Here is a 27,077-nt window from a genome sequence, read left to right on the forward strand (position 1 = left end):
CATCATTGTCAATGGTGAAAAACTGAAAGCACTTCCTCTAAGATCAGGAACAAGACAAGGATGTCCACTCTCGCCACTACTATTCAACAAAGTTTTGGAAGTCCTAGCCATGGCAATCAGAGAAGAAAAAGAAATAAAAGGAATACAAATTGGAAAAGAAGAAGTAAAACTGTCACTGTTTTCGGATGACATGATACTATACATAGAGAATCCTAAAAATGCACCAGAAAACTACTAGAGTTAATCAATGAATTTGGTAAAGTTGCAGGATACAAAATTAATGCACAGAAATCTCTTGCATTCCTATACACTAATGATGAAAACCCTGGAAGAGAAATTATGGAAACACTTCCATTTCCCATTGCAACAGTAAGAATAAAATACCTAGGAATAAACCTACCTAGGGAAACAAAAGACCTGTATGCAGAAAACTATTAAAGGAAGAAATTAAAGATGATACAAACAGATGGAGAGATATACCATGTTCCTGGATCGGAGGACTCAATGTTGTGAAAATGACTATACTACCCAAAGCAATCTACAGATACAATGCAATCCTTATCAAATTGCCAATGGCATTTTTTATGGAAATAGAACAAATCATCTTAAAATTTGTATGGAGGGCTTCCCTGGTGGCGCAGTGGTTGAGAGTCTGCCTGCCGATGCAGGGGACATGGGTTCGTGCCCCGGTCCGGGAAGATCCCACATGCCGCGGAGCGGCTGGGCCCGTGAGCCATGGCCGCTGAGCCTGCACGTCCAGAGCCTGTGCTCCGCAACGGGAGAGGTCGCAACAGTGAGAGGCCCGCGTACCGCAAAAAAAAAAAAAAAAAAAAAAAAAAAAATTTGTATGGAGACACAGAAGACCCTGAATAGCCAAAGCAGTCTTGAGGGAAAAAAATGGAGCTGGAGGAATCAGACTCCCTGATTTCAGACTATACTACAAAGCTACAGTAATCAAGACAATATGGTACTGGCACAAAAACAGAAACATAGATCAATGGAACAAGATAGAAAGCCCAGGGATAAACCCACGCACCTATGGTCAACTAATCTGTGACAAAGGAGGCAAGGATATACAATGCAGAAAAGACAGTCTCTTCAATAAATGGTGCTGGGAAAACTAGACAGCTACATGTAAAAGAATGAAATTAGAACACTCCCTAGCACCATACACAAAAATAAACCCAAAATGGATTCGAGACCTAAATGTAAGACCGGACACCATAAAACTCTTAGAGGAAAACATAGGAAGAACACTCTGACATAAATCACAGCAAGATCTTTTTTGATCCACCTGCTAGAGTAATGGAAATAAAAACAAAAATAAACAAATGGGACCTAATGAAACTTCAAAGCTTTTGCATAGCAAAGGGAACCATAAACAAGACCAAAAGACAACCCTCAGAATGGGAGAAAATATTTGCAAACGAATCAATGGACAAAGGATTAATCTCCAAAATATATAAACAGCTCATGCAGCTCAATATTAAAGAAACAAACAATCCAATCCAAAAATGGGCAGAAGATCTAAACAGACATCTCTCCAAAGAAGACATACAGATGGCCAAGAAGCACATGAGAAGCTGCTCAACATCACTAATTATTAGAGAAATGCAAATCAAAACTACAATGAGGTATCACCTCACACCAGTTAGAATGGGCATCATCAGAAAATCTACAAACAACAAATGCCAGAGAGGGTGTGGAGAAAAGGGAACCCTCTTGCACTGTTGGTGGAAATGTAAATTGATACAGCCACTATGGAGAACAGTATGGAGGGTCCTTAAAAAACTAAAAATAGAATTACCATATGATCCAGAAATCCCACTATTGGGCATAAACCCAGAGAAAACCATAATTCAAAAAGACACAAGGGCTTCCCTGGTGGCGCAGTGATTGAGAGTCCACCTGCCGATGCAGGGGACACGGGTTTGTGCCCCGGTCCGGGAGGATCCCACATGCTGCGGAGTGGCTGGGCCCGTAAGCCATGGCCGCTGAGCCTGCGCGTCCGGAGCCTGTGCTCCGCAACGGGAGAGGCCACAAGAGTGAGAGGCCCGCGTACCGCAAAAAAAAAAAAAAAAGACACATGCACCCCAGTGTTCATTGCAGCACTATTTACAATAGCCAGGTCATAGAAGCAACCTAAATGCCCATTAACAGACGAATGGATAAAGAAGTTGTGATACATATATACAATGGAATATTACTCAGCCATAAAAAGGAACGAAATTGAGTCATTTGTTGAGATGCAGATGGATCTAGAGACTGTCATACAGTGAAGTAAGTCAGAAAGAGAAAAACAAATATCGCATATTAACGCATGTATGTGGAACCTAGGAAAATGGTACAGATGAACCGGTTTGCAGGGCAGAAGTTGAGACACAGACACAGTTGAGACACAAACGTATGGACACCAAGAGCGGAAAACCACGGTGGGGTGGGGATGGTGGTGTGCCGAATTGGGCGATTGGGATTGACATGTATACACTGATGTGTATAAAACTGATGATTAATAAGAACCTGCAGTATAAAAAAACAAACAAAAAACCAGGATAAATTGTTTAAATAAATACATGTATATACATACACACGCATATATACTCACATACATATTTATTGATTTAGTTTGCATAAGAAGGAAGCCAGATGGATAGTTTTAACTTACTCATAAACGTTTACATTTTTAATTTACAAAATAAAATGCTGTACACCCAATATAAGAAAAAAAAGGCAGCATAATAGGGAAATATGAACATAGCTAATAAAATAATGGCTATTCCCAGTATGCAGAGTATTTGTACAAATAAATAAAAATCAAGCCCCAGGGGCCACTTGTGAAATGCACAGCCTGGCTGGCAATGAAAGAAATGCGAGTGAAATGACCCTGTGGGTGATGCTGAACCCTACAAATGTGCTTGAAACAATGTCAAGTACAAAAGCAGGAATGGAGAACAAAATGGACATGTTGCTTACAATGCCCTCAAGATGAAATATGCATGCGTGCTGGCAGAGTTCTGAAGTGATTTTGGCTTTGATATGAATAGAGCTTAATGATCATTAACTTTTTTCCTGTGGAGATGCTTACATACATAAAAAAATAAAACAAAAAATGGCATGCTACCTTGTTAAGTTAAATGAAAACATAATAGTTTTGTTGGAGGAGAAAGCCTTCCTCACTCCTCTGGTTTCTTGAGGAGGTATTTTCCCTGAGCCCGGCTTCCTACCCCTTCTCCACAGTTACCTCATTGCTAGGATGCAACTTCTGCATGAAAGACTGTTAGCAAACTTGCAGTAGAGGAGAATAATGAAATGAAATCATGGTTACACTGGTGCTTCCATTATAAAGAAAAATGACTATGTACGTGAAGCGCCATGTGAGAATTTTAGACTGAAAACACTGGGAAGTGTTCGCTACGCTGCATCTCTGTTGTTAACGCAAATGTGTAGAATTCACACATGCAGGCCTGTGAAAATTCAAACACGTTTTAATTGACTGGTGATCACCAATGGCTATAATTACAGCAAAATCAAAAAGTGAAGCTACCTATGTTAAAGCAAACCACCATCTTGTGAGGACATGGAACAAGAGCCCTAATGCAAGTGTTTGCTAATTGTTTTTTTCCCTTTGAGACAAGAGCTGCTGTTGTAGCTTCCCAGACATACTCTTTTTTTTTTTTTTGCGGTACGCGGGCCTCTCACTGTTGTGGCCTCTCCCGTTGCAGAGCACAGGCTCCGGACGCGCAGGCTCAGCGGCCATGGCTCACGGGCCTAGCCGCTCCGCGGCATGTGGGATCTTCCCGGACCGGGGCACGAACCCGCGTCCCTTGCACCGGCAGGTGGACTCTCAACCACTGCACCACCAGGGAAGCCCCCAGACGTACTCTTTGACCAAAAAGGGCATCTCCACTGAGTGGCCGAAGGGTTACCCCACAGAGCTGAAGGTGTTTTCCCAAGAAGTGTCACTCTGGTGGTGGTGAGCTATGAAGCAAAGACTTCATTCAATGTCTTTTTTTTTTTTTTGACACTGATATACTTTTTCCATTACAGTACAAAAAAATTCACCCATTAAGGGAGCACAGCCATTGTTTTGTAACCCACAGAGGTGTCATTTTTGCAACAATATACAGAGTTCTGAAAAGCTTCTGTTAATCCCAATGACCTTTTAAATCACTGCAATCAAAGCCACTAGCTGCTCTCATTGTCAGTGAAATGATGTGCGGAGCAACAGTTAGCTAAGAAATAATTTATCTAAGGATTTCATTGAAAGATTAAAAGCTTTGAACCTAAGAAGTTGGAAATGGCTCCCTGGCCGTTGGAAGTATTTTCTTCAGTTTGCCTGAGTTCAGGGAGGTGATGTCATTAAACTAAATGGTGCTACAGATATCACCGTGTAGAATTTTAAACATACATCGAAAGCCATACATTTCTAGTAACACTGCATATTCACTACTTAATGTATTTGAATCTTGAGCATTTAAAAAGACAAACTGGGCTTCCCTGGTGGCGCAGTGGTTGAGAGTCCGCCTGCCAATGCAGGGGACACGGGTTCGTGCCCCGGTCCGGGAAGATCCCACATGCCGCAGAGCGGCTGCCATGGCCGCTGAGCCTGCGTGTCTGGAGCCTGTGCTCCACAACGGGAGAGGCCACAACAGTGAGAGGCCCGCATACAGCAAAAAAATAAAAAATAAATAAAATAAAAATAAAAAGACAAACTGAGAGTCTTATTTGCACAAACAAAAACTACAGTGAGTGTCTCTCTGTCTGTGTCTCTTCTGGTGCATTTTCTTTCTGAATGAGGAAAAGTCACTATAAGTGTGTGTCTGTGTGTCTAAAAGTATCTCTGTGCCACCTAGGATTTAGGGCAGACACTGCAGGATTCTGTAGGATCGCTGAACCTATATTTCCGGAATCCGTAAGTTATCTTCCAGTTTATCTTTCATGTCTGTTTGCAGCCAGAAGTCTCTGGATTATTCTGACCAGTTTACACGGAAGAACAATTTTGCAAGAGCCACGAGGTTCCTTTGTGTCTTCACACAGGCACCTTGGCAACTCAGAGAACCCTTCTGAACTTAATACCTTGAAAATCTATGCAAGATGGATTTCAATCTCAGAATGTAATCAATTGCGTGCTACTCTGATTGGATGATTTTAAACACAGAATGGAATGGTACATGTTTTTTTGCTTGGGGAATCAACTTACTTTTTTTTAATAGTTGCTATTGTTCTGGATTTAATATCCTATTTTGATGTTAATAATATTTCCCTTCTTGTTCAGAGGTCTTTGCCTAAAACCCTTAAGTATGTGAGTTGCAGTGACTTCCTATCACAGATGCGGTATTGACCTTGGGTAGCTTCTTTCAGTTACACTTCCTTGTGGCTGTACCCTGCTGGATTTATCAGCATTTTCTGCCTTTTACTGGACCTCATGGTCAGCAAACCACAGCTCATGTGAATTCTCAGCTGCTTCCTCGATCACAAACACCTCATCCCATCAAACCGTGGTGTCTGTTTCCCAGAGGTGTTTCTTTCATCTTTCTGGGTACAGTTATACCTCCTCACCAGTCTTCACGCCAAGCCCATCGGTTCTTACATCATCTATCCTGATGAAGTACGATGGTTCTGACCACTATTTCCAAATAATTACTCGTCTCCAAGGTTTGTAGCTGAAAGAGGATTTACCATCTTGCTATTCCTGGGCATTTTGATATCAAAAATGCAACTGGGGCACAGACTGAATATAAAATGGATGGAATGACACAGTTTCTCTCCTATGCTATTTTATGAGAGTGTGAATCTCACAGAATCATACCTCGTTGTGCAAGGGGCCCTTCAGAGTTAATAGGGAATCCAAGATTTTTTAAGAAAACTTTAATGGCTAGAGTTGGAGAAGGAAAGTGATACGGGCTGGCCGTTTCAAAATGTAAGCAGCTCTGTTTCTTTAGCTGAGCTCTCCAATAGCGTACCCACTTGCCACGTACAGTTACTGTTTTAGTTAAAATTTAAAATGCAGTTCCTCAGTCAGACTAGGCACATCTGAAGTGCTCAACAACCACATGTGGCTGCTGGCTGCTGTGCTGCCTGGCAAAGACGATGGAACATTCCTGTTATTGCTGAAAAGTCTACAGGACAGCACTGCTCAAGACAGACTGAAACATCACGATAATGGGCCTATGAATATGCAAAAGTGAACCCATTTCTGGAACTCGGAGATTAAAATGACGTTGCTAAACTGGTCCACATCACAATGAATGGTCAGTTCAGTGGATACTATTTCCTTTAGAGAAGCTGCAGTGGTGAGAAGGCTGCACCACAGGGAGGAAAGACGTGCTCTAGGGCACGTGTGCATGTCGGGGCCCTGAGAGTAGCAACACACAGGTACAGAGGTGGGCGTGGCCTTTGGAGAAGTCCCGAAGCCTCAGGATAGAATCTCAGCTCTGCCGGGTGGAAGCAGAGAGAGTCTAGGCTTGGGTCAAGGGGAACCGGGAAGGGGAGACAGGCATCTCAGAAGAGCAGAGGCGCAGTCCAGGTCACATGTCTGGTGGAGACCATTGCTGACATTTATTGAGCACGTACTCTGGGCAGGCAACGGTCTAAAAGCCCAAATTGAATTATGTCCCTTGATCCTCCAACAACCCTACGAGAAGATGAGCAAGGGCAGAATGGAGTTGAAGAGTATGCCTCCATGGGTGTACCCAGATCTAGGAGGACCAGCTGCTTGGTAACAGGCTGTCTTCAATCAAGCAGGCTGGGGGCTGGGAGTAGTGAGAGAGGATCAAAGGAAAGCATGGCTTTGCTGGTTGGAGCACAGTAAGATCCTGGGGTTACGTTCAAACAAAAAGCAGAGTCCAGGGAGATAAGAGGCTGCCCTGTACCTTCTACAGACAGAAGATGAGGCAGCTGGGACCAGAATCCTGGGCTTGGGGCTCCTAGGAGAGCTCAGTTGTTTTACAGATATTTATGTGGGGTTAAGGCTTGAATGCCCCCCTGACTTATTTGACTTTATCTGAGTCCTAGGCAAACGTATGAAATCAGGAAAAAAATTTTTAAGTACAACTAGCTTTCCCTTTATTAGCTATTACCTTCCAGAGTTTGGCTTGCCTTCTCATGACAAACACCAGTGCAGGTCAGTGGCTGTGGAATCAAGCATCAGACGTGGGCAGGGATGCTCACCGTGCCTGAGGTACCCTGCCCTGCCCTGATTTCATCGGCAGGGTCCAGGGACAGGCAGCTGGAAGGGTGATACCGTGGTGGGTCTTCCAAGGACAAATTACACTAGGTAGCAGCTCTCAGGAGCTGACTGTACCTGCAACACTTTGGTTTATGGAAACATCTGTCAAAATTAGGGGAAAAGATATCCAGGGGTTATCTCTAAAAATTCTGGTCAATGAGAAATGAGGGTAATTCTGGAGAACCTTTGGGGAAAGGTTTTCTTGCTCTTAGAAAGAGATACCAAGAAGGGGGATAGCCCTCTCTCTCCCATCTGGATGTTGTATCTGCATGTAATGCTGGAACTACTGCAGCCATCTTGTTACCATGAGGGGTGAGAGCTTGAGAATGGCATCCCTTCACCACGTTACTGAGCTGATGAATTCACCAACTCTGGAGCTGCCCTACCACTGGATTTTATGACGTGAGATTCATTCATTCACTCACTCACTCACTGATTCAATAAAAATTAATAAGCACTGACAAATGCCAAGCATTGCTCAAGGCATTTGGGATACACTAGTAGCAGGGGTCCCCAACCTCCGGGATCTAATGCCTGATGATCTGAGATGGGGCTGACATAATAATAATACAAATAAAGCGCACAATAAGTGTAATGCACTTGAATCATCCCGAAACCATCCCCCTTCCCCCAGGTCCGTGGAAAAATTGTCTTCCACGAAACTGGTCCCTGGTGCCAAAAAGGCTGGGGACCGCTGCAGAGGACAAAACACAGGAAGATCATTGGTCTAAATTTGCTTATCGCTGCAGCCTCCTTGAGTTAACTTTTTAGTTACCTGAAACTATAGGCCTTTTAACTTACACCCTGCTGACTGCACACTGGCTTCACAGGTAACTTAAAGAGCCTATAATTAAACAGCATAAACATAATCAAAAGGACACTTTCTATCTCGTTTGATGTGCCTGTATTTGACACTTCGGGGAATTTTTTCCACACTACGCCACTGTCCTTGGACTTCCATAATGCTACACATTTCTGGTTTACTTCCTATTTTTCTGTCCACTTCTCAGTTTTTGAGGGTTTTCTTATTCCCAGATCATTTTTTTTCTAACTTCCAGATCACTCAATGCTGGGTGCCAAGGTGTTTTCTATCAGGGCCACTTATTTTCTCATTTTACATCTTCTTTGAGAAATATCATCAATCTATATGACTTCATGACCATTTACACACGCACAATTCCAAACCTGCATCTCCAACCCACATCTCCCTCTTGAGTTTTAAATCTGTACCTGTAGTGCTCTGCTTAGCCATTTGGATATCGCAAACGCAATGTGGTCAAACCATCGCGATATTCTGTGCTCTGTAATTGCTTCTCTTAGGTCCCCAGCTCAGGGGACCTATATCCGTCCCCCGTATCTGTCCACCAAGTCTCCAAGCCAGAATCCTGAATGTCAGCCATGGCTTCAAGCTCCCCTTCTCTCCCCAAATCTAAGCAGTCACAGGCCTTCCTGACTCTACCTCCTACAATTCTCCAGTCTCTCCTCTCCCCCTCCCCCCATTCCTACTACCCTCATTCCTGCCATTTACCGTCACATCATCTGAATCCCAGCAACAGTCCGCCAACTGGTCTCCCCGACTCATGCCTTGGTGTCCCTCCAAGTCCTTCTCTCCCACGGGCAGAGGGATGAGGCTGCAAGTCCGATTGTGCAAAACACCCTTCCAGAAATCCTCATCAATGCTCTCAGGACAAAGAATAAGCAACTAATATCATATTCCTGCCTGCAAGATCTGCCCTGACTTCCCCTCACCATATACACACGCTGGACACCCTCTATCTTTCATTATCCCCAACGTGGTGCCTCCCCATGTGCTAGTCCTTCTATTTCTAACATTTCCCCAACCCATCCCACCTTCTCCAGGATAATTCTCATCACCCTTCAGGTTTCCTCTCAGACACTGCTCCTTCCAGGATGCCTTCCCTGAGTCTCCAGGCCTGGTGGGTGACGCTTCCACACCCCCCCGAACTTCCTGTACTTTCCTCATCATAACTGCCAAGCACCTGAACCCATTACGGGACCGTAAGTGCTGTTAGGGGAGCCCACCTTGACCCTCCTAGCATCCCTGGCGCCCAGAACGACGCCTGCAACATAACAGGTATTCAACAAACATGCAAGAGACAAATACTTTTGCTGGGGAACACTTGCTCACCGATATAATAATAACTTCATTATTTTTTTGCCTTGGGATAGTGGTTTTCTGAAAGAACACTGTTGCTTAAGAGAATGTGGACCACAATTTCTCTTTATCCGTTTTCATTTAATCTGCTTTCCATTTACCCCACTAGGGCAATCCACTGCATTAGGCGCTGAGATGCTACATAAATGATTCTACGTCACTGAGTCTGAAAGTAAACACTCTTTTCATTTTCACACAGTTACTCCAAATCACAGCTTCCAGAAGATGCCATTTCTAGGTGAGACATGAGAAACAGCTAAAAATGTGACAAAATAACAATGTCCGGTCAAGGCTGTGAAAAGCATTTCCCATAAACTTCAAGAATTTAAAAGTCTACACAACTGGGACACCAGATAAACAACGGGACTTAAAAGGCTCAAGTCTAAGAATTCGTCTCCTCTGATATAGGGGAGAGTTGTTATTTTTATTTTTAAAAGATGATGACCTTTTAATTTAAATACCAGGCTTTTTTCTCATGAATGCCTGAGAAGGGGGGAACTGTAGCCTCTGTATAAGAGAGTTATCCATTTCAGGGAGCTTCTATTTGCGTTGATAATTAAAAATAACACCTTCCAAAACGTTGCTCTAACTCGGTGAAGGAAAAAAGCACACCTCAGTGCACTTTATTATTTGCTGTGAAATGTTATCGCTAATTCCCAGCACACAGTGAAAAGGGAAGTTGCTCATTTGCACACAGTCAGTTCTGTTCTTCCGTGACCCCTGGTCTTCCTGCTCCGGTGGGGCTAGCTCTCCCGCCAGGTCTTCGTGGGACTGCAGTGAGCAACCACCTGGTGACCAGGGGAGCCGCAGCGGCCTCAACTCCATCCCTGCAGGTGGCCACACCTCCCAGCTCCCTGCCCCCATCTGGGGTGTGGCGGTGTGTAATATACAGGGGCGACAGTGTGTCCTTCCACACAGAGAGATGGTCTCCTTTCCCTCTTTTCCCTCCTCATAAGTGATATATCCACTCATGTGAATTAAACACACCCATACTGTACAAAGCACGTGACAGGACTGTGATAGAACTGAGGTTTCACTGGAAGATCCAGTGTTGAAAAATACGGAACAACCGCCATTGTTATCCCTAACATCCTTTATATACAACATCATGCTTATTTGTAGAGATCTTTTGCAATAACCACTAACAGCATTATTTATTAATATCCTCTGATGACCAACAGGCAATATATTACAAAGGTTTTTTGTGTTCCTATAAATTCCAAACAAAGGACAGAAGGTCTTAGCAGGGGTTTTCAGAGTCCACGCTCGCTGGCCGTGAACCCTCAGGCAAGTCTATAACCTCACTGGGCTGCAGCTGCTTCTACTCTACTTTGGAAAAATAACAGAAGCCAGGTCAGGTGACCTCTTGAGATCCTTGCCAAGCCTGAGAAATACCATCACGATTTTACTAATGGCCAAACAGTCCACTGCTTTCAGGATATTTTTCTCCATAACACCTAATAACCACTGTTCATAAGTAGAGTATGTGGCATCCATATACATGAATATACGCCCAATATAATACCGCCTATTTAAACAACAGGTGTACAGACCAAGTCGTGTGTACATGCAGATAGCCTCAGCCTGGCATTTGTTGTTTTTCAATAAACATACTGAGCACTGACTATGTCCCAATAGGACATAGTGCTACTGTAGGCAGTCGGATGCCACAACGTCTGTGAACAAACCAGACAGAGATCCTGCCCTGCCTGGTGGAGCTCACCTTTCAGTAAGGAGAGACCGATGAGAAAAAGGCTAATACAACACATATGTAATGTATAGATTGCAGGTGATAAGAGATAGAAGGAAAAAAAGAGAGAGAGAAAGAAAGAAAGAACACAGTAGAGCAGGGTCAGGGGATTACAGACCTATGGAAGGAGGTGACACTTTAAAATCTGGAGGTCCCAGGGAAGCTCCATTGAGAAGGTGGAATCTGAGCAAAGACTTGAAAAAGGAGTGAACCACGTGGATGGATATCTGGGGGAAAAGGGTTCTAGGAGGAGAGTGGAGCCAATGCCAACATCAGGGGCTGGAAAGCAGGGTTAGCAAGATGCCACAGAGAGGACGTTATGAGGAAGTACCGCCAGGGAGTTGAAGCAAACTTAGGGGTTGGAGGGCAGATCGTGGAGGGCTTCGTAGGCTGTCGGAGGAGCTTGAAACTTCTCTGAGTGAAGTGGGGAGCCACTGTAGGCTCTGAACAGGGGGTGTTGTGCTCTGATTTACGGAGAACTGAGAGAGAGGCAAGTGCAATACAGAGGCTTTAATTTAAAAGAAACATACTGAGTCAATTTAAGGAACTTAAGGGCTCACGAATTAGGTTACAGGTTGTTTAGAAGTAGTAGTAGGACCAATGCTCCTGTTTCAGCCACCCAAGCCCTGCATTTAGGTCTCTGTGCAAATATCACCTCCTCCAGAGGTCCTCAATGATTGCATTTATATAAAATCATGGCTCCCCCTCTGAATTTATCTCCTTACCCTGATGCTTTGTTTATCTTCGTAGTGCTCATCACTCCTTGGCAATATATCATAGGCTTATTTAATTATTTCCTATCTCCTTTAGTAGAATGTAAACTCTGAGAAGGTGAGAATCTTGCTTTTTTGGTTATCACTGTAGCTCAACACTAGAGCACCTGGCTCAGAGGGGGGATTCAGTACCAATTTGTTGAATGAATGAACAAATGTTCCAGGAGTCTAGGAGAACCCTTAAGTTCTAATTTAAAAAAACAGACTACGGAACCGGGGATTAAATAGTTAAAAATAAGCTGTCTACAAAATTATAGACCATTTTCCATCAGTAGTTGGTTTCACATTTTTACTCTTTAGAGTGATGACGGTTCACTGTAATGTTTCTTTGTGTTTTTCACAAAATGGTTATATCCATATTGTGGAAAATATGGAAAATGGGAGAAAAAGAATTTAAAATTTTATGTTCCTCTACATCGTGATTAACAATTTAAAGTCTTCTTTGTAGTTTTTAAAGTTTGCTGCATTTTTACATGGCCTTGATATATCCAGAGATCGAACGATTTTCTCTGATCTTTAAAGTTTTATCTAAACTTTCTTCTGAACTTTATTTTTTTCTATAAATTTATTTACTTATTTATTTATTTTTATTTTTGACTGCATTGGGTCTTCGTTGCTGTGCCCGGGCTTTCTCTAGTTGCGGTGAGCGGGGGCTACTCTTCGTTGTGGTGCAAGGGCTTCTCATTGCGGTGGCTTCTCTTGTTGCGGAGCACAGGCTCTAGGTGCGCGGGCTTCAGTAGTTGCGGCGCGTGGGTTCAGTAGTTGTGGCTCGCGGGCTGTAGATCTCAGGCTCAGTAGTTGTGGTGCACGGGCTTAGTTGCTCCACGGCATGCGGGATCTTCCCCGACCAGGGCTCGAACCCGTGGTCCCCTGCATTGGCAGGCGGATTCTTAACCACCGTGCCACCAGGGAAGTCCTCTTCTGAACTTTAAATGCATGTGGTTGTATATAGAAACCAATAAGAAAATACAAGCCATCCAGTAACTTAAGCTCTTTACATCTACATTCCATTAAATGAAGGATTCCTGAACTAGCTTCTAGAGATACTGAGAACATTTCCCCTCTTCAATCCAAGCTCTCATTTTGCCTGATTTAAATTTATTGACTAGTGTGGGATTTTAACCTGCTAAGAAAAACATAAAGAATTTCGACGAGAACTCTCAGAATAATAAAACCTCATTCGTTCTAAGTCCGCCGTGCCCAGTTACAGATCTCATATCCCTACAGTTTATCTTAATACTTCCTACAAACGAGTACGGCATTATTAAGCAAAATCAATAACATAAAGAGTTGGAAGAGAAAAGCTCATCTACTAAAGATAAACTGCTTCCCACCACCTTAGCAATATCATATACAAAACAGTGTAACTGCAGCATGAACAGGGGCCGGCCCTCATGGATGGGCTGACACAGTAACTGCACATTAGCGACCATACATCTCTGGTGGAAACCGTTTTGCTGCCAGGTGACCAGACTCATGGGTGCAAAATGAGGAATGACCAAGCCGGGCAATGTGGAAGGACTGCCGAAAATCTAAGAAATTTATCTTTGCAGCAAACAACTTGGAAAATGATGAAAGGTTCTTTGCCTCTTGCTGTTCACTCAGGATGTGGCAAGAAAAGTTCATTTGTTTTACTCACTAGAATCCCAGACACAGCAAGTTGAATGATGCTGTAGAAAAGGGAAGGATGAATGACAGGAAAACGATATGTTTAGAGACTAAAGAGGAGACAGGGTGGAGGGGTGAGAAGGTAATTCAATCAGATACCAAGGGGCTAGGTTCTCGGCCACCCACGTTGGTAAGGCCATTGTGAGGGGGGGTTGAAGATCCTTGCACTTAAGAGCTGACAGTGGTGTCCCTTCCTAACTCGTGGGCCTGAACTAGGCTAAGGAACATAAAGGGTTTTAAAAAATATAAAGGATGATGATGATACTACTACTAATAACGGGGTGTTAACAATTTCTTGAGAACTTATGGGATGATAGCCAATATTTTACTCTACATGTTGTTATGGACGGAACTGTGTTACCCCCTCTCCCCCCTGCCCAAATTTATATGTGAAGTCCAAACCCCCAGTGTGACTGTATTTGGACATGGGCCTTTACGGAAGTAATGAGGTTAAATGAGGTCCTAAGGGTGGGCCCTGATCCAACAGGACTGCGTTTCTTTTTTTTTTTTCTTTTTTTTTTTTTTTGCGGTACGCGGGTCTCTCACTGTTGTGGCCTCTCCCGTTGGGGAGCACAGGCTCCGGACACGCAGGCTTAGCAGCCGTGGCGCACAGGCCCAGCCACTCCGTGGCATGTGGGATCTTCCTGGACTGGGGCATGAACCCGTGTCCGCTGCAACGGCAGGCGGACTCTCAACCACTGCGCCACCAGGGAAGCCCCAGGACTGCATTTCTTATGAAAAGAGGAAGAGACACCAGGAGTGTGCACACACAGAGGGAAGGCCATGTGAGGACACAGCAAGGTGGCAGCCGTCTGCAAGTCGAGGAGGTGCCTCACCAGGAACCGATCCTGCTAGCACCTGAATCCTGGACTTCTAGCCTCCAAAACTGTGAGGAAATACATTTCTGTTGTTTAAGTCACTCAGTCTGTGGTATTTTGTTATGGTAGCCCTGGCAAACTAATACAGATATGTTATCTCATGTAATCCTCATTACAATATTATCCACACTTTCAAATACGGGAATAGAAGCACAGAGAAGTTATGCAACTTCACTAAAGTTGCACAGCTACTCAGTAGTGGAACTGGAATTGAATCCAAGCAATGATTACAGGACTCACGTTCTGAACAGCTGATGTAACATAATACAAGGTAATGTGATTAATATCCACAGTGATACAAAATGGATGCTTTTATCAGAAAAACCCACAGCAAATACAAACTTCTATATCTACTATGTGCAATTTTAGTTTCCCTCTACTCCCATTCCCATGATACAAACAATAAGCATTTTTTGAGCCCATCTATCTCAGCCACTTTCTGAGGGGGTCTCGCATCAAGCCTTATGAAGTCCATGTTCTCCTGGAGTTAACGTGCTAGTGAGGAAAGCCGGCCAACAACAGAACAGAAAAAAGCAGACAGCGATAAGTGCAAAGACAAAAATAAAACCGGAAGTTGTGGTGACAGGCGGCGGCCAGCCTGGTCCTTTCCTCCACAGCCAGTTACTGAGACCACAAACAGGACACAGCTCCGAATCCTCGGGCAACTCCTAATGGGGGCTGGCAGGCCCCAGACTCAATGTCCCCTGTTTCTTCCTCTATAAAGTGGACTTTTGCTCTAACAGTCTATGGCTTCTTTGATTAAGTCAGGAAGTTACTCCGGCAATATTTACCCTAACTCAGTTATTAGGTATGATGGAAATAATAAATACTATAATTAAATGTATCCTCTCCTTTAAAGGATTCCTGAAATTTTCCTGTAAGAGACATAAAGTTTGCAGGAAGAAAGGAGGGAGGGGGAGGGATCATTTAACTGGATCTGAACAGGCTTTCGCTAGGACAGTAATCTTTATTTAAGCCCTGGGATGCTGAGCGTGTAATACCATACCTGTGGTCAGACACTTCCCATCTTCACCAGGGAGGGAATATAGAGAAAGGATTTTGAGATGAAACATGGAAACTTAAGGTCAGTATAAGGGAGGGTTTGGGGGGCCTGTACCGAAATAAGACATTGGAGAAACGTGACAAAATGATGCATTCTTTTTCTCTGGAGAGCTTAATCAACCAAAGAAACTGTATCTTGGTATGTCTCGCCCAGAAGTAGAAGGACGATGTGACTCGCCGGAGGGACGCCTTGGGGCCAGGAGGCTCTGCTAATGAACAAAGGCGGTTTGAAACAGCACAGCTTCACACCCTACCTGCTGCATCCCCCGCCACTAGGGCTAGGGTGAGAGCAGCGCCACCTCCTACTTGCAGCGTTTCAGGGTGGCAATGTGTGCTAAGAAAAAATACTTCCAAAGTGCCGTCAGGAGGCTCCATGGCAGGAATGCATGGGGTGAACTGTACCACCAGAGGAATAAGGACCAACTCACTGAAGACAGTGGAATCAGACAGAAGCGCCCAAGTTAGAAACACAGCCTGCCTTTCTGTATCAGAACACAAACTAGGCAAGTAGAAGACCTACAAAAACATGGAAAACTGACTGCATGGTCAGAATTACAGGATCACTGTGATGATCAGGGTGGACCTTTAAAGCGGAACATGTGATTTAATAATCTGGCCCAACAAATAATACTGGCCTCAAATAATAAGATCTAGAACAGACAATTATTACTTATGACTGTAACAAGACTGGAATAACAGTTCATCATTTCTCTTAAAGCCTTAGATGAAGGATGGTGAGAGGAAGGGGAGGGGAGTGAAGAATAGTTAATGGGTAAACCACTGCATACCTTCATATTTAAAGGCAGTAGTTCAATCAGCAAAAGACACAGGATAAGTTCACCAGCAGACACTTTTGGACACATTCACAGCGCATTTGTAATCACTGGAAATATTATCATTTGAAATATGTGTACATTTATATTAAATTATATATAATTTTCTCCACTTTGATTTCTCCTATTGTTGGGAGATGGACGGCCCCAAAAAATCTGTTAGAGAAATTCTAGGTGCTTGTGGATTTTTAACATTTGTCCTGGGAACCCCTAGTGCCTGAAAGAGCCTGAGCAATTAAATTCACCCTAGCTGTGTGTGTTCAGACACCAACAGGCTCACCACCAGTACTGACACCATTCCTTGGGCCATATCATTTGTCTCAGCATCCTATGGTTTGATTCCAGTGCTGAGAAAAAGGGAGCTTTCGTTCCCTCTATAATAGCAATCACTTCAGCGCTGTCTGCTACATCCTCTGATCTCTCCAGAAGTGTCTGGAGTTTTAAAGGTTCAAACTCTGATAAAGTGATACAGAAAACTGAATCCAACTCCAAGAACTATGCACACAGATTCCATGCACGGCTTTTTTCTGGCTCATGGAGACTGGAGTGGTCCCCTTACCTTTATCATAGATTTCCTTCAAGACCCCTCGTTTTATTAGCTCCTCTCTGCTTTGCCTCATCGATATTTTCCTTTCCAGGGCTGCGAGCAAAACACAGAGAAGCAGGGGTGAGTAGGTAACAAAGACGTTTCTGAAAATCATCATATTTTAAGATGTATTGAAATGTCATATATGGGAAAGCTTCCGTAAGTTATACTTTACTAATGTAAGCTAATGATACCAGTTAATACGTTTTGATACTATGATCAGCATTTTAATCCAATTATTTAATCATCAAGACAATCAAATTACCTATGAGGTAGGCACTTTTAATCTCATTTTATTTAACCACGATATATGGTTGAGGAAACTGTACCATAGAGCAGCTCAACAACCTATCAGAGTCATACTGAGAAGAGCATCCAGGATTCAAAGCCAGAAAACACTACCTCTGCCCTCAGCTTAACCTCTGCATCACACATCTTCCTGAGTGTGGCCTCTCCTCATAGGTGGGATTTCTTTTTTAATTACCTAGTGCATACAGATCATGTCTCATTGGGGATTTTGTTGCTTCCCAACTATTTTAAAAGTCATTTGAAAATATCTCCTAAAAAGCTCCCTGGATTGGTACCCAGGTTCCCGAGGAGAGCCTAGGGGGCGGTGGGAGACCTCCATGCGACACCCACCCACTGCTCTCCTCTCTTGGCTCCAAACAAGGAACGGACTGTTCAGTTCCCAAACACACTTCCACTTGACCAGCCATTCACCTGAGCCGACCGTTCGGGCAGGTGGGAGCTGCAGGGGGGAGGAGGGAGCGCTTCCTCTCCGATCAGTGGGTATGATGGAGGGCAAGGCAAGGGGAAACAGAGCCCCAGAGTGGGGAAGTGAGGGCAGCACGAAAGGGCAGGCCTGTGGCCCCAGGTAGGGAAGGGGAAACCAGCAGAACCTGTAGAGGAAGGAAAGCTATTCCAGCAGCTGACATTTCAGTAAACACGGAATGGAGGAGGGGAGAGGTGACAGCAATCACTTTTGTCAACTTGAGATTCTTTATATCCTTTGGATACACAATTATTCAGGGGGGGGAAAATACCAGTTATAAAATAAGGAAACAATTTTATGCACACAAATTTAGATGCAGATTACACATACACACACACACCCCTCAACAGAATTTCATGCAAAGAATAGGAGTAAGGACTAGAAAGAAAGCAAGGAAACAAGAATTGTGATTGCAACTACGTTACCCACTAGCTGTGTGCCCTTAATCAAGTCACTGTGCCAGCCACCACGTGAGGGCAGGAAGGTTGTGCAGAAGGGCAAGGGTTAAAGGTGAGTGGGAGAATCAATGGAGCGGTGTTCTGTTCTGGGAGGGGAAGGAGTTTTATGTCCCAACCCAAATAGCAAGATATGGTGGGAAGAGGGCAGACGGGGTCTCGTGCAGAAGAGGGATGCCCGGGGAAGGGGAAGAGAGGTGCGTGCAGCTCGGTTAGAAAGTTCTGCCTGATTTTAAAAAAGAGTTGCTCAGCAGCATGGTGGGAAAGACTGAACAGGCAAGATGAAGCGGGGGTTTTTAAGTAAAAAGTTTGTTAGCGATCTTTTGGGTGAATAAACAGGTGCTCTGCCATCCTGTACTGAACCATGTAAATGAACAGATTTCTCTTCAACAAAATGAGGATTCCCAGGAGCTTTCAAAACCGTGGAGTAAAGAGGATGAACCTGACCCACGGCACTCGGGGAAGGATCTGCAGCGAGGCGGACAGAGCCCTAGACGCAGAGGTCTGAGATCTCAAGTATCAGCAGAATACGGTCACTGTCAGGCCAACCACTTAGGCATCCGGACCTCAGCTGTCTCTCCACACTCATTCAACAACTGAGAACCAGCTGCCTGGAGTGCAAAGCTACTCTGTCAGGGACTGGAGATGATGGTGACCAAAGGGACAGCCCCTCCCTCACAGGGATTATAGACTAATGTGTGATTCAGTCATCAAATGATGATATCGCCTAATGTGTGACTGCAAATTGAGACGGGCCTCATAAAAGAAGACCTGGTTCCTTGGGGCTTCCCTGGTGGCACAGTGGTTAAGAATCCGCCTGCCAATGCAGGGGACATGGGTTCAAGCCCTGGTCGGGGAAGATCCCACATGCCGTGGAGCAACTAAGCCCGTGCACCACAACTACTGAGCCTGTGCTCTAGAGCCCACAAGCCACAACTACGGAGCCCGTGCGCCACAACTACTGAAGCCTGCACGCCTAGAGCGCGTGCTCCGCAACAAGAGAAGCCACCGCAATAAGAAGCCCACGCACCGCAAGGAAGAGTAGCCTCCCCTCACCGCAACTAGAGAAAGCCCGCATGCAGCAACAAAGACCTAATGCAGCCAAAAATAAAATAAATAAAATAATTTTTTTTAAAAAAGAAGAAGACATGGTTCCATCAGAGCATATGATAAATAACCTCCTCCACTGGGGAGTTAGAAAAGGCTTTTCTGAGGAAGAAACCCCAGAGCTGAGTTTGAAAGATAAATATACCTTATCTTAGCCCAGGGCAGTTGGGTAGGAGCTGACGGAAACACTCCAGATACAGCAAGCTTGGCAACGGCTCCTGACGGAGGAATCAGGGTGCCGTGGACAAGCAGAAAGCAATCTGGTATGACTGTACCACCAGCACCAGGTGTAGAATGATGCTTTAAGATGTGGCCAAAGGGGCAGGGGGCCTGGGCCATGCAAAGGCCTTATTGACCATGTTATTCGAAGGGAAATGGGAAGAAGTGATCAGATTTAAGTATCTGAAAGACCAACGCCCATTTTAGTGTGGAGGATGGGTTGGAGGGAGGCCAGTTACCAGGTGATTACAGAAGTCTGGGCAGAAGACGATGGCAGCTACCCTAAGATGCTGAAGACAGACCCAGAGACAAGGGACACACTCCAGACACGTGAAGGTGGCAATGTTGCCACGATCCGAAGGTAAGGATTGGCCCTGGGGTGTGCGGGGGAGAGAGGGGTCAACAAGGACTCCTTGGTTCTTGACTTGAGTAACTAAATGGACAGTGGTGTCAAAGACCACGGTAGGGGACACAGAAGGAGAATCAGGCATGGAGGGAGGATGGTGAGCTCAATGTCATCAACACCCAGGAGGAGCTATCAGGTATGTGCTCGGGAAATGTAGTGGGATACATCATGAAACAGGGATGATGAGACTGTCCTATACGTGGCAGTGTTTCTCGAACTTTTCCATGTGATTACTCCTAATGGTAAAGGAGTAAGGCCAGGGGCTCCAAGGGTATGACTGAAGTTGCCTGTCCCAAGCATGCCATTTCTTTAATGTATTGAGTTTTTCCTTAAGAACGAAGGTGGAGCTCACAAAATATATCTGCTCTTATTTAAATAAGAAAGTACCCCCCCTCCACCCTCTCCCACATGCACACCAATTTCCACCTTTAACTGACATTCCGGGAAGAGGTGGCTTATTTATACCTTGGCTTTGTCCATTTCCTGTGCAGAACCCTGTGCCCAGAGAGGATACAAAGATCATTGTGAGAAAGGTGGATGTCATGTCATTTAATTTAATCTTCACCACAGTCCTGCGAAGTGTTATTCTTCCCATTATACAGATGTGGCACCTGAGGCCCAGCAAAATTAACTTGCTCAGGGTCACAGAGCAGTAAGTAGAAGAGCAGAAAGAGATTTTAAAGCCTGTGGGGTTCTTTTTTTGCCTCCACAATACCACTTTATTATGGAGATTGTTATTATGTATATAGGCTCTAAATATAATCTAATGTATACCGCTTTAAAAATGGAAGGCAAGAATAAACAACAAGGTCCTATTGCACAGGATACTATATTCAATATCCTGTGATAAACCATAATGGAGAAGAATATAAAAAAGAATATATATACGTATAACTGAATCACTTTGCTGTACAGCAGACATTAACACTGTAAACCAACTATACTTCAAGGGAATAAGTTTTTAAAAATAGAAGGCAATTTTATTACTAGTTTATCTGGGGCTGAGCATCACAGTAAAATAACATAATTACACTTTGGTTCAGGAGCTTCTTCCTTCTAAGACACTCTTCACTATCTCTCTTAACAAGGTATACGTGATGCCTCTCTGCTAATCTTATTTTCAGCAGTTCCTCCAAAGTTCCAGCTAAGTTTAACTGGGGTCAAAGACAAGCTCACCCACTGCCCGAGGGAGTGAAGTAAAATGGGCTCTTGGGGCAGGAGGACAACTCAAATCACCTGACCTGGGCTACTACTAAGCCATAAACCCCCCGGGGGAAGAGGATTCCATGTGGGGAGAAAGAAAATATAACGGTTTCCTTTTCACCGACCAAGGCTAGGTCCGATCCTCCCTCTCCAACAATTCTGGCTTTGGGTAAAACAAAGACAAAAAAAGAAGAGAAGAGAAGAGATTATGAAAAGTTAAGGAAGTCAGAAGACGAGGAACGATGCATCGGAGAAGAGAAAGTATAACGTGTACTGCATCTGTCCAAAGGATAGGAGGAAGAAATCAGGTAAGTGCGCACCGAGGTGTGATAGGGAGCTGATTAACTGGGGGATGTTGGTCTCTGGGAGATGGGAAATGGAAGTTAACAGAACAACATCATTTATCTCTTAAAAGGAAAATAAAACTGAAAAGCTACTTCGTTAAACTGGTGGCAAAAAGCACACAAGTAGGTAACATTTTTATATAAAAAAATAAAGTAAGGACTTAGTTTAAAATAAGAAGATCTACTATATAAGGATCACTCCAATATTATTCAGTTATTAAAGCACAGGGCAAATAAAATCTGAGTGACCACACACGGGCATGTGCTGGTGTAAACTTTTTGGTTATGAAACTGGAACGTAGTGATTGTTGCACGACTCTTCAGTTTTACTAAAATCATTGAGCTGTACTCGTCCAAAGCATTAATTTTATGTTGTGTAAATTACACCTCAATCAAGCTGTTATGAAAAAAAAAAATAGTGACCACCAGGGCAAAAACATGAGTTAAAAACAAAAATAGTAAATCTAAGCAGACGATTAAATTAAACTTTAGGCCACAGTCAGCAAGAGGACAACAGTAAAATACAAGGATTAGATATGTAGCATACAAAAGTAACTTTCTAAAAACAATTATTTTAACCTCTAACAGAATAAAAACAAAATAGAAAAAGCAGGAAGCTGGTTTCTCCCCAAAATGAAAATACAGCTCAGAGCACAACAACGCAACTCCTTGGATCTTTAGAAAAGAACCAAATCTCCAGGCGGTAGTAGGTGCAGAACACTGTAATAGGCTCTTTTTTTTTTTTTTTTTTTTTGCGGTACGCGGGCCTCTCACTGTTGTGGCCTCTCCCGTTGCGGAGCACAGGCTCCGGACGCGCAGGCCCAGCGGCCATGGCTCACGGGCCCAGCCGCTCCGCGGCATGTGGGATCTTCCTGGACCGGGGCACGAACCCGTGTCCCCTGCATCGACAGGCGGACTCTCAACCACTGCGCCACCAGGGAAGCCCTGTAATAGGCTTTTGAGATGGGCCTGTGGTGACTGAAACATCAAAACCAAATTGCATAAACCAGCAAGTGTGCCAAGGCTACTGCAGGGACACCCGGTCTAAAATTCTACGCCAGCATGTGAGACAGCCCGAAGAGGAAAAGGCTAAAAATGACTGGCTGGCTTTTAGAGGCAAACAAAGACAAATAATTAGTTGAGTAGGTCCAAACACATCTTAAAAAGCTTCACGTACCCCTCTTTCTCGCCTGAAATGAGTGCGAGAAGTACTTCTCAATTACTGTACAAAAAAAGGCCCCAGATGGCCCCCCAAAATTATATTAAAAGGTTGGCATGTCCAAGGAAGGCTCTCGAAGCTTGTCATTAAACAAAAGATTCATATAAAAACCATGCAGAAAACCTTGAAAGGCCTTTTTTTTTAACATCTTTATTGGAGTATAACTGCTTTACAATGGTGTGTTTCTGCTTTATAACAAAGTGAATCAGCCCTACATATACATATATCCCCATATCTCCTCCCTCTTGTGTCTCCCTCCCACCCCTCTAGGTGGTCACAAAGCACCGAGCTAATCTCCCTGTGCTATGCGGCTGCTGGCATAGGTATTCTTGCATTTTATCACCATCTATTGACCGTGCCTTTTTATTTTTCGTACTTCTGATACGGTGACATCTAGGAGCCATGCTGATCCTAGAGACAGACGGCCCCTCCCAGGGCTAACAGATTCCTACAGATAGTAAGTGACTTGCCTGTGAGCCTGCCTTTCATATGCAAAGCGACCACTCCAGAGCCCCTATCCTCAATCATCTCCTTTACGGAGTCCTTGCACTACAGGCCAAGGTTCTCCTGCCCTCATCACCCCAGGGCCAGGTACCAGACAACTAGAGACAGTCCTTATGCCCCAGAGCCACTAAAATGATTCACCCTAGCCAGGCACACCTGCTAACCCTGTCCCGCACATTCCTTCCTGTGGAAACCGCAATAAAGGCTCTTGCCTACGTTCTCCTCTCTTTCTGCTTCCTGAACAACCCCAGGGCTTCTCCACGTGGCTCTCCATGGCCTGGCATGACCCGTTCTCTTCGGGATCTGTGAATGTAACAGACTCTCTTTTCAATGGCAATTGTCTCTTGACCTGTGGGCTTCACCATACCTGAATAATACTAAAGCCTACATTTTAAAACACACCTATTCTTGCACTGGTTTGTAAACAAAGGGAAAAACTAATGAGGGTTTTGGTTTTCACAGCTTTATGTTCCATCCTATTGCTCTGAAGTCTGTTTACATTTGAGCGAGTGCTTTAGTCACAGAAAGTCTGGTGAAGGACCGATCCTCAGCAGCAAATTCCACCAAAGCACAGAGACTAACTCTGGTAATGGAGTGACCGCAGTTCTAATCACTACCGTAAACCTCTTTTGAGCCACCACTGCAGTAGATGCCATATTTACTAAAAGCCCGTTCCCCATCACCTCCCCCTAATTATTTTTTCTTCAGTCTCCCTATCCACATGGTACGTGCTAAGCCACGGAATCCTATGCTTCTTTAACATCAGTGAATTTAAAACAGGCATCTTGGATGGGCTTGTTCTGCTTAGTGAATGCCTGAGATGGATGACTTTGTTAAAAATAACTAGGACATTCTCTTTTTATTTTTTTCATGTGCTCACATACACGTGTTCTTTAATTTTTTTATTTATAAAAATACATGAAACATTTTCACTGTAAATAATTCAAGAAACAGAAAACAAACTCCTTTTTCATTGTCCCTCCTTCCATAGAGCCAACTCATCAAGTCTCACTACTGCCCTTCTTTGATATTTTCATTCTCTTTTCCTTCCTCCCTCTCTCTCTCCCTCTTTCCCACACACACCCAACACTATATAAATACAGTTTTTAAAACTATATAAATACAGTTTTTAAAACTCTTTTTTCTCCTCTCATTTATAAATATGTTTTAGAGATCTTCCCATCAGTACATACAGAAGCACCTCATTCTTTTTGAGTACCACATACCATGACATGGGATATAAGCGCCAGAACTTATTTCACCATCTGCAGCTGAAGAAAGTTTAAGTTGCTTTGCATTTTTGGCCTACAAATATTGCTACTGTGAATATGCCTGTTCCGGCACCCATGTGAACAGGTAAACGAATTTTTCTAAAATATATCACTAGGCTTACTGGGCAGGGTATTTTCGCTGTGCTCCCCATACTGATGGAAGAAAGAAACTCTTGTATTTCATAAAATGAGGAAGTGGGGAATAAAAATAATATTGATGCTTTTTCAGTCATCTGGTTCTCAGAGTACCAGAGCAGGGAGTTGTTCATATTTTTCTCTAGGATAAGCTATCTCTGTTGAATTCTCTGCTCAACTGCCTTTAAATTACATTCTGTATGGGATAGAAGTTTGAAGGGGGGAAAACAATTGAGAAATGATGAAATCTGCAGTAGCTTACTGCAGAGTCTTATGCTTTCAGTGGTTAGAATAGTCAACTTGCAAGTAAAGTCTGTAGCTTTTATCCCTTTAAAATTTGACAACTCCAGTGAAAGTGAATTTATGCTAGAGATCTACAAGTAGCAAATGGAGTGAGCCTGCAGAACCTGGAACCTACCTCTACTTCCCAGCTGACATCATCAATACGGAAAATTATTAATATGATGCAACTACATCCTAGAAGGACCCAACATGAAACAACCAACCCACATTTACACTATCTCCAGAGAAAATGCATCCATTTTCCTTAAGATGAAGAGACTCTCTTTCAAAATTAAATGTAAACGGGCTTCCCTGGTAGTGCAGTGGTTGAGAGTCCGCCTGCTGATGCAGGGGACACGGGTTCGTGCCCCGGTCCGGGAAGATCCCACATGCCGCAGAGCCGCTAGGCCCGTGAGCCGTGGCAGCTGGGCCTGCGCGTCCAGAGCCTGTGCTCTGCAATGGGAGAGGCCACAGCAGTGAGAGGCCCGCGTACCGCAAAAAAAAAAAAAAAAAATTAAATGTATACATACAATATATAAAAGAGGGGAAAGGAGAGCAAGGATTTGGAGGAAGGGATAAATCCAGAGGTCTTCCATTTCAAAAGATCAGATGACAAATACCAGTTGATCTTCTATTTCATAAGGAAATTAAGGAGAAAAGCAACAAGGTTGTCAATCTAAATGCTGTGTTGAAGAAAGAAGTAGAAAAGAATGCAATTTTAAACGTCTAGTTTCAGACAGAATGGTATGATGAACACATTCAAGAAGTCCTGTTAATCTAGAAGCAATCTGTATGAGCACCGACTTTTACCAACAGATGATGTTGAGGGGTCCTATGAACATCTAAACATTTTGCTAAATGTAGGATCACTAGGCAAGAAGGTTTTTGATTACTTGATTATCCAAAGAAAGCTTACTGAATTACTAATTCAAAATGAAAAATCGCTTTTAACATATTTGGCAATTAAGGCCGAGTGAGCCTCAAAATCAGAAAGACTGAACAACGTCCAACTGTATAGCACAGAGAACTATATTCAATATCTTGGGATAAACCATAATGGAAAAGAATATATAAAGAATATATATATATAAACAGAATCACTTTGCTGTACAGCAGAAATTAACACATTGAAATCAACTACACTTTAATAAAAAATTTTTTAAAAACCAGAGAGATTGACCAGTTTAGAACTATTTTCTCCTCTAAAAATCTAAACCATGTGGAAATTTCATCTAAAAGATTGAATCTAAGGTGTAATTGTCCTCATCACATAATGAGCATAGATCCTGATTCACATGGTTACAACGTGAACTCCAGCGACAGTCCAAGTGGATGGGGTGCATGAATAAGGTTCCTCATCTCTAACATGGTAACCTACCCAACGTACTCGTGCAACACTGAGTAGCTAGCTTACATAAACTCTTCCCGGCCCATGAGGTAGGAGATGAGATTGTTTATTTACTGTTGTTTGTGATTACATCCAAGTCATCTAGATCAGCACTTTCCACAGTCTGTTCTGCAGAATAGTAACCCCCAGAGATGCTCTGAGGAAAGGGTTGGAGGACAATAGTTTTGGGAAATGCCATGTACCACTGGAGAATCACAGTGTTCGTTAGCAGGAGAGGACCTAAAGAAACCAGTTTAACTCAGTTTAACCCAGTGTTTCTCCCAAATTCATGTGACAGTATGACCCTTTCATGGAGTACCGTGGGTCTTTCATTCCGAGGAAAATCTTCTGCTAAACAATGATCTAAATTCCAGGTTGCAGGAAGCAAATGTGGTTGTTCTGTTGTAAAAAGAAACCAGGGAGGTCAGCTTTTCTAACTCAGCAGGGACACAGGGGGGCCAAGATCTTTCATAAGGAGCTTTCTGGTCAATGTTTGAATCAAACACAACAGAAAACCTAAAGTCCTGCAATATTAAATGAGCAAAGGCATGACTGAAAGATCCAGAAAGATCCTAATGGAGCAAAGTGACCAGCCATCCATCTACCAGTCCTCCTGTGGTCCTAGTAGAGACTTCAGCTGGTAGACATCTGCATTCCAGTGACCTCCCCAGATGGCCAGTCCCCCATCCATTCTCCAGATAAGTAAAGACTAGACTTAAACTTGATCAGCTCAATACTTCAGAGTATCTGTCCAAAACAACAATCTGGGTTTTGACATAATTGGTATTAGGTACTTCTTTCTGACAGTAATGCAGACAG

General features: G+C 43.6%; 1 protein-coding gene across 8 annotated transcripts in view; it reads right to left on the minus strand.

Moving 5' to 3' along the window:
• Positions 1-27,077, minus strand: part of PHACTR1 (phosphatase and actin regulator 1) — a 302,874-nt gene that overhangs the window by 91,683 nt on the left and 184,114 nt on the right. For 7 of the 8 annotated variants that reach the window (XM_060163677.1, XM_060163681.1, XM_060163682.1 and 4 more), the window contains exon 3: positions 16,928-17,008. The exons of the other annotated variant lie outside the window; for it this stretch is intronic. In XM_060163677.1, the coding sequence (XP_060019660.1) occupies positions 16,928-17,008 (81 nt within the window). The remainder of the gene's footprint in view (positions 1-16,927; positions 17,009-27,077) is intronic. 8 annotated transcript variants of the gene reach the window in all.

Source organism: Lagenorhynchus albirostris, chromosome 10, assembly GCF_949774975.1.
Source record: "Lagenorhynchus albirostris chromosome 10, mLagAlb1.1, whole genome shotgun sequence".
Taxonomy (NCBI): Eukaryota; Metazoa; Chordata; class Mammalia; order Artiodactyla; family Delphinidae; genus Lagenorhynchus; species Lagenorhynchus albirostris.